The 8,920-nt window shown below is 34.0% G+C and overlaps 1 protein-coding gene across 2 annotated transcripts in view; it reads right to left on the bottom strand.

Moving 5' to 3' along the window:
- The window catches only part of Csmd3 (CUB and Sushi multiple domains 3), a 952,990-nt gene that overhangs the window by 351,961 nt on the left and 592,109 nt on the right, over positions 1 to 8,920 (bottom strand). For both annotated transcript variants that reach the window (XM_026785886.1, XM_026785885.1), the window contains 3 exons: positions 8,343 to 8,525; positions 5,849 to 6,175; positions 2,660 to 2,854 (listed from right to left, as the gene is read on the bottom strand). In XM_026785886.1, coding sequence (XP_026641687.1) covers positions 2,660 to 2,854; positions 5,849 to 6,175; positions 8,343 to 8,525 — 705 coding nt within the window. The remainder of the gene's footprint in view (positions 1 to 2,659; positions 2,855 to 5,848; positions 6,176 to 8,342; positions 8,526 to 8,920) is intronic.

The raw sequence follows: 8,920 nt of genomic DNA, 5'->3' as shown, positions 1-8,920 counted from the left end.
GGTGGGAGGAGGGGGAGAAGGGTGGGAGGAGGGGGAGAAGGGTGGAAGGAGGGGGAGGAAATGGGAGGCTGGGAGGAGGCGGAAACTTGTTTTTTTTTCTTCCTTTTCTCAATAAAAAATGTAAAAAAAATAATAATTGTGTAGAATTTTAGAAATTAAACCCAGGGACAGGAAAATCATTATAGATCTTAATTAGAAACTAAGAAATCACCTCCTGTCTCCAAAGATAGGTAGGGTTTGCTAGCAATGAGCCTGTTTGAACAGAAAACCTACTTCAAGTACAGCCCAAGATACGGGCAATCTTGCAAGGGCCACAGGAATATTGCTCCTGGTGAATGTTGATCCTGCCTTTCTTGGCTTCAGCTTTGACGTGTGGATGTTCCCACTGTGGTTTTGAAAACACCATCAGGAAGGAAAGCTACAGACTTGTTTTATTCAAGGAGAAAAAAAAAGTCTCCTTCAAGAAATTCATAAAACATCTCCTTGAGATATTGGAAGAGCTTAATGGCCTGTGCCAAATTAGAGTTCAGCACACTGTGCCTGACTTTAAAAAAAAATAAATAGCATCCATTTTTCACAGGTAGTGGAAAATTGCCTTCTAGAATTAGCAGTGATTCACAAAATTATTTGTTGTTATGAATTCATTAGTCTTAGCTCCCCATGTAGTTAGGCGTCAGTCAACTTTAAAATCAATGCCCTAGTTAGAACAAATAAGGCAATGGAATTCAGCAGTTATCAGGAAGTGTTTTGTTTCTACCCACTGAGACTTGAAAACGACAGCCAGAGAAATGGTGAAAGCAGCTCGTATCATGCCACTGCTAACTGAAATAGGTGCTCACTACGCCAAAGGATAATTGTGATCCCACTTAGCACTGCTTTCGGTCCCCACCTTTCTTTGCACACCTCTGTCCTTCATCTTATCATGTTCCCTGTCCTGTATTTCTGACACAGGGAACTGGTGCTATTCCTTTCTTTTTCCTGAAACCAACTTTCTTTCTATTTCTATTTTTCCTTCACACATCTACACACTTCCTGACTGGCTTTCCCAAGTCAGAGTCAGAAACCAAGGAAAGGAAGGAACAGGGGCCAGTTAACGGTGATGTATGACATAAAGATAGAACATTGCTTTATTTCTTCTTATTATACATTTCATTGCGAAGCTCCATTAATTTGAAAGAGAGGTATTACAATCCCAGTTCTCAGAAGAGTAGCCCATTACAAATGAATGAGGGTGGAAGTTTCAAATCATATTCTAAAGTCATCCGTGTCAGCATTCTGATACCAAGATGAACAGTGATGAAAGGAGAAAGGAAGGAGAGTCTACAGAAAGGACCCACTAGGGAAGCATAATAACATGAACTGAAGTTCCTCATTATGGGACAGGCACTACAAAAGGGTTGAAACTGATGAAAGTTGTAATTTATAGGTAATGATTGTACTCTTCAACTTAAAATATATATATTAGATATTCTCAGATCAGCAGATACAAATGAGAAACAAAAAAATATATTAAGTTGGAGCACATATAAGAGAGGAAGCAAAAAGTTAGAAACCATTTTAAAGATGTGCCCCAGTCTCTGGATTTTATATCCATGTGCTTGTGTGTGTTTGTGTGCCTGTGTGTGCATACATGTATGTATTTATAAATTAACATATCTAATTTATCATATAATATGCAATATATGTTTATATATCAATATTATTTATATAAACATTAATTTAAAATATATTAACACACGTTCACATATATAGTTAATATATATTAAAATCATAATTATTAATATATATTACATTTTATTCATTATTATAATGATTATATCACAATATACAATTATAAATGTTAGTATATAATTACAAATATTACTATATTTAATATATAACAGAGCTATCAACTATATGCATGTATAATATATATAAGTATATATTTAGAGTATTTCATAGATCTAGTTCATCTACATTATTTTACTTATTAAATATATGTTTTTAGAAAGTTGCTTGTAAACAGGAAATTGTAATTTTCAATATATTTATTTTCATTGAAAAAATTATTGTAAAGCCTACAACTCTAAACACACACTTCTGTAGATTCTACATTAATATCTTATATGTATGCTTGAATAAATTATATATCTGCATATAGTATTTCAATGTGTGTACATATAAGTATAAACTGTACTAAATGTTTTTGACTATGTCTTACTGAAAAATTTGAATAACCAGTTAGCTATAGATAAATTTCAAAATATGAATGTTTTAACAGAAAGTTACTTTCCATTTCGTTAGTCAATTTTTGAAAAAAAATAACTATAAATAATATTAAACAACAAGAAAATGTGATGGAAAGTATAATTAATAGCTATGATCCTATATAACTTGCTAAGTATAATGGCAATGGCCACAAAGATGTTTATAGACTCTACCAGGGTTACTATTTATTAATATTCATAATTAGGAAGACCCAAAATTGGTTTCTTAAGTGATTCTAAAAAAATATTTCTCACCAAAAGTGTAATTCAATCACAACCATGCATACTATGTAGCTTAAGTCATACACTGAGATGACAATGATAACAGTTCTCATGGGATAGCACACTTCTTGCTGTGGTCTGCAGAGAGTATGGTGGTTGGGGTTCTTCTTGCCTCTCACTACTGTGCTTACCTCCACATCTTGGAATTGGTCCACTCCACATTACTTTCCCATCCATGAGAATACATGTTATTGTTTCTGTCCCCTGGGTTTTAATGAACCCTTCTTCACAAATAACAGAAATGGAACTTCCTAATTGAAAGTTGTCTCCAAAGCGACGGGCATTGATGGGTATTCCTGGATCAGGGCACTCATTATGGCCAAAAGCTTAACAATGAGAGAAAACATGAGCAGTGTTAAAAAAAGGTATTTCCACATGAGTGTAAAATAATATGTAATAGCTGTGACTGTTTCAACATGGAATTTATACACTAAGACTTAAAAATTAAATGTTTAACTCTATCATCTATCTATCTATCTATCTATCTATCTATCTATCTATCTATCTATCAGCTATCTATCTGTCTATCATCTATCTATCGATCGATCGATCGATCGATCTATCTATCTATCTATCTATCTATCTATCTATCTATCTGCTACCTACCTACCTACCTACCTATCTCTATCTATATCTTTTTTGGTTTTTCAAAGACAGGGGTTCTTTGTAGCTTTGGAGCCTGTCTTGGAACTTACTCTGTAGACCAGGCTGGCCTCAAACTCACAGAAATCTGCCTGCCTCTGCTTCCTGAGTCCTTTGGTTAATGGCATGTGCCACCAGCACCTGGCATTTTTGTTCATTTGAGCTGATCATTAGGATAAACCAATATAGTAATCCCTATTACAACTTGTTCAGATTCCAGTGAACATGAATCCTAACACATTTATGCTATCCCCCTTTAAAGTTTCATAACTCATTTGCCAGGATTGGAAAAAAAGTTTTATTGGGAAGATTAAGACAAGCTTTCAATTTAGTCAAAAAAAAAATGGCAATTACTTTACAGCTTCCTATGACTATACGACCTTTTCTCCTTCTATTGTCTCAGAAAAGAAACTTAACTCTCCAATCATCATGTCCTAGGCACAGATATTATCTCATTTAATACTTAGATAGGCCTGGTGAGGAAAATATCACAATGAAGAGAAATGTCAGATTTGATAAAGTCATATAGCTTATCTCTAGTCTAGAAATAAGAGTTTATAGGACTCCAATGTATCCTCATTTTGACATGTAAAATGTCCTCAAAACCTTTTGTATCTTTGGTCATCTTTCTCATGTCTCATGATCTTAGATCACCTCTGTATTTTTATCTTGTTTCTTTTAGCATGTCGTTTTAGCAAAAAGGAAAACTATAGTGATATGTTTGTTTTAAAAAATAATAGATTATTTGAAGTTACCCAAACTTTTCTGTGTACTAATATATAGAACCTATATTTGTATAATCAAATATTATTTTACTTTAATGGAAGTAGAAAAATATTTCTGTGAGGACAAAGCATCTTGGTTTATAAGCATAAGGCATTTTAATGAAGCTTTTACAATTTGATATTATCATTGTTCTGCTTGAATGCAGAAAATTGTTTTAAGTTTTCTTACTTGTCATAATTTGAATTTTTCCAAATTTGCATTCTTTTATACTTATAGACTAAATATACAAAAGAAATTAAATTTTATAATATATAAATATGCTATAGGTATATATTTGAGTTATAGGTACATTTATTTGAATGACTATTTTATCTTGTAACCTAAAAATACTTAACTCCTAAAGAACCAATTATTTAAAAAAATGATAAAAATATGTTTCAAGTTTCATCTTTTTGTCTTGCTGCTCTAATGTGCAACATCCAAGTTGATTTGTTCAGAAAAAAAATGAGTGGAAGTAAGAAATATTAAATATGTGAATTTATGTATAAAAATAAGTTACTATAGATATATATCTGAAAACATCACAGGCATTGATTAAAAGTATCATGCAATTAATATAAACTAAAAACTATAATTAAACAGACGTATACTTGTGTTCACCTTTATACATAGATAGGTTTGAGGAATTTTCAGGAAAATATTCCACTTTAGGCAATGTTTATGACACATATCACCGTAATTGAATAAAAATGATGTAGTTGCGCCTTGCAAACCGAGTGATGCTGTGCACAGCTTCAACCCCATTGAAAGGACACTGGCTGTACTTCATTTTTCATCGAGAAGACTCAGGGTCACTTGGATGAGGGTGGAAGAAGGGAGACAGTTTTTCTAAAGGTGGTGCTGATATTTTGAGACCAAATTCTATTGAGTATTTTTATATTAACACAGTGGGTTAGCCAGCATCTAACACAGAGTGATTGATTCAAGATAAAGCTCTAAACATTAGAGCGGTTTCTGGCTGCTGGCAAAACGTCCGCACAAGAAAATACTCACATGTAAGTATTTGAAGCCAAGAAGCTTTCTCTTTTATGTGATTTAATCTTTTGCCACTATCATAAAAAGTTTTAGATGAATAATGTTCATCTTATCTTTTAAAAATACAAACTGAATGTGGCTGAGATATATAAAATCTAATAAGAGAAAACATATCTCGAACCTAGGAAAATATAATAGACACTGAGACAGTATTAAGTGATGTAGTTAGGAAACCTAGGTTGTGGTTGTTAAGGCTTTGTTAGATTTAATACTGTCTGATAATTTAATTCTCCATACCTTATTTAGAACTTTTCTTATTCCTCCCATGTGCTTTTATATTTAAGGATGCATGAATTAGGTATAAAATCTAAAAATGCAATAGTAAAGACGAGACTTGAAGTTGTACTGTCTGGCCTTATGGCTGACACTTTGAAACACTAAAGTATGTTTTCACAGAGTGAGCTGAAGGGCCTACCCAGAATTAATGAGTCTTACTCTCCTATAGCATGAGGAGGTGTTCTTTGGAGTTAGAATTGTGTGCCGTCATTGATTGTTTTCTATGAGTTCCCTATGAGCTCCTGAATATCATTTTCTTTCTAAAAACTTGATAAGTAGCAGCGAAATTTGGTTTAAACTGATGGTAAATTTTAATAGAACAACCTATTGGATCAGCTGATAGAGTAAAAACGTTGAAAAGAATTTTCTTAAAACGATTCCTCTAAAAGAGAAACAAAACATAGGAATCAAAATGTAGTTGGTTATCAAGAAATACGAAAGCGATCATGGGCAAAACTAGATCGACAGCTGTCTCAGCTAACCTTATCTTTGAAACAAGAGGCTGGGTTCCTATGTTCACGCCTCAGTTCTCTACAAACATGCTACCGAGATAACAGGCAGACACACAGCAAAACCCTTACTATTGTAGGTGATGTTGAAGCCACGTCCTGACATGGAGTGGTCAGCTTGAAATTCCAGTCGCAGGATGTGGCTGTTACTTGTAAGGTGAGAAGGCACTTCGGCCCCGGTAAAGGTTCCCAGAATGGGGGAATCTGGAGAGTCACCATCTTTAACAGCCAGGAAGTCAAACTGGGATTCGAGATCGAAGTCATTGAATGAAAGGTGGATGCGGCTCCCTGGGTCAGAGATTATGGTCCAGATGCAATTTAAATTATTTCCATAGCCTTCTGGATAGTCAGGGGAAAGGACTGTGCCCATCGGTGCAGTGAAGTTAGACAGGCAGGGAACTGGCAAATATAAATAAAACAGTAAATATCAGAAAGCAGTATCTGAACATATGTTTTTGGTAGTCTGCAAATATTGCGATCAATAAACAACTGAGGACACAGCAAATAATCTAAGTTATCCTATAACGAGAAAGGAAAAGCTACAATTTTTAATTTAAAATGATTTTTATTGAATAGTGAATTAAGGGTTCTGAGCAAGGTTGACATTGTTAATGCGCACACCCAAACTTCATTTCACATTTGAACAAAAGCAGCTAGTACTTCTCATGAATGTAAGGCTATATGCTTGGCTGTGCACAGATTCATAGTTTAAAAGCCACATGATACTTTGTTCTTGTGCTTTTAGACAGTGTTCACTCTGAGTTATCTAGTGTTGTATGGAGAGGCGCTTGGTGGTTTCTCGACTGCTCAGTCCCAAAATAATCACACAGAAATTATATTAATTAAATCACTGCTTGGCCTATTAACTCTAGATTCTTATTGGCTAGCTTTTACATATAAAGTTAACCCATCTCCATTAATTTGTATATTGCCACATGGCGGTGGTCTACAGGGTAAAGTTCCAGCATCTGTCTCCGGTGGGGCTACATGGCTTTTCTTGACACCGCCTCTTTTCTCCCAGCATTCAGTTTAGTTTTCCTCATTCTATCAGGCCAAACCAGTTTCTTTATTAACCAATGATATTCACAGCATACAGATGGGAATCCCACATCAATCTAGAACTCACTACCAGGCTGGAAAAATCCTTTCTGTTATTGCTGCTACTTTAACATTCCAAAATGGGGACTTTGGGCAGATACGTTTAAGCTATTGGTGAAACAGTATTGCAAATAATATGCTTTTTTGTGTGATTATTTTGGGGCTGAGCAGCTGGGAACAAACAAGTGGCCTACCACAAGAAGCAACTGCTTATAGTTCCTCAGTTAGGAGTGTGACCTTGTGAGTTTCTGGATTGTTCATGCTAGTATGTGAGCTGGATTGATCTTGGACAGGTTTAGTTTGTAACCACAGTTTCTGTGAATTCAAGAATGTAACAGCCAAGCCCTGTCCTTAGGAGAGAACCTCACTGAACTCCTCCCTATCCTCTGGACCATCCATTCTTTCAACCCTATCTCTTGATATCTTAATTTGTTCCAATTCCTTGCCATTTCCATATCCAGAGCACATAGACTACTGTACTCTCTTCTCTTGTACTCCACTGAATCCTGAGACCTTTAATTATACAATGATTATAACAAAATGACAGCTAAATTAGAAAAAAAAAAGCTATGTGGTTTCTTTTACTATAAAGCTTTTTCATTTGGGGCTGAGGTTTGGCTCAAAAGCAAACTCTTATCTACCACAGCCAAGGCCGGGGATTCTTTCTCTTGCACTGCACTTTTTCTTTTTTGTTGGTGTGATTTATCACATAGGTTTTCCATTATAAAACCAATATTTTCTTTCTGAGGTACATTTTGGAATAAAAGATCATTCATTAAAATATTTTAAATAACTCTAAGCTTCATGAAGCATGAACACATTTTTTTTAGCAAAAAAGTAAAGAGTTTTTTTAAAAAAATAGTACTTTCTTATAATATAATGATGACTATTACTTGAACATAAAAGTGTTTCAATAAATGATACTCATGTTTGTTTTAATTAAGCAAAAAATTTAGTGTGTTTTGAAAATTATGTTTTTGTAATCCTAGCATTTTATATAAAATAAACTTTAATGGATTTTCTGCTGTGAACTATGCCTTATTTTGAATGCTTCCATGAAAAAAATAAGGAATTATAAATAGAATAGAAGCCTTGAATATTTTAAATAATTTTGATTACAAATAAACATGCATTATCCTATGAAAGTAAATGGGCTAATTAAAATTAGCAATGATGTCTAATTTCCATAAAAAGTGTGTCTCATATATATATAGTATAGATGGCCAACTTGTTCTAACACATGGAATAAATATATTTGCAATTACCAAATAAACTATGTTAACTTTATTTAAATCTGTAATGGAATTTATAAATTGGCATAAGCACCCATGTTAAAAATAGTATCGCAAAGTACTACTCACTCAAAAATAATTACTTGGTTCCAGCTCTTTGCAATTAATTACAAAAGCAATTATATGCAAGGACTTGGTAACATATGCCATCCAGAAGTGAAGCATTTGGTACTCACAGATACAGATGGGTATATTTGCAGACCATTGGTTATTCTCTTGACAAACAATGGATTTCTCTCCAATTAATTCAAACCCAAACTGGCATTCAAACCTTAAAACATCACGATTAGAAAAACCATCGCCTTCTCTAATTCCATATAACGGTGTGCCAGGATCGCCACAACTTTCTTTCTCAATTTCTGTAAAATACAAGAAATAATTTAAGTTTCAGGCATCATAGGTACATGATTCCTACACTACAATCATGCTCAATGTGCACTTTCAATGCAAGGATACTTCAGAGTGGAAGGATGGGTTCATTTTCAGATCTTAGTTTCATTTCTGGTCTGCCACTCTTATGGATTGACTTGATGGTTTTCTTTGGGAGCCAAATGGTGCATTGCTTTCATTTAGCCAGGTGGAGTCATCTGAAGATATTATAACTAATTAGGGCAGCTGAGGAAAAGCACTTTAACAGAAGACCATGACAGCATTTAGATGTTTTGTGTGTCTTAAACATATACACCCACAAATATACCTACATATATTTCTTCCAAATACCCCTATTTTTCTTACTATTTGTATATTATGCTGA

This window comes from Microtus ochrogaster, linkage group LG3 (assembly GCF_000317375.1).
Source record: "Microtus ochrogaster isolate Prairie Vole_2 linkage group LG3, MicOch1.0, whole genome shotgun sequence".
In the NCBI taxonomy this organism is placed as follows: Eukaryota; Metazoa; Chordata; class Mammalia; order Rodentia; family Cricetidae; genus Microtus; species Microtus ochrogaster.
The sequence above is the reverse complement of the archived record's forward strand: the minus strand, read 5'-3'. Positions and strand labels throughout refer to the sequence as shown.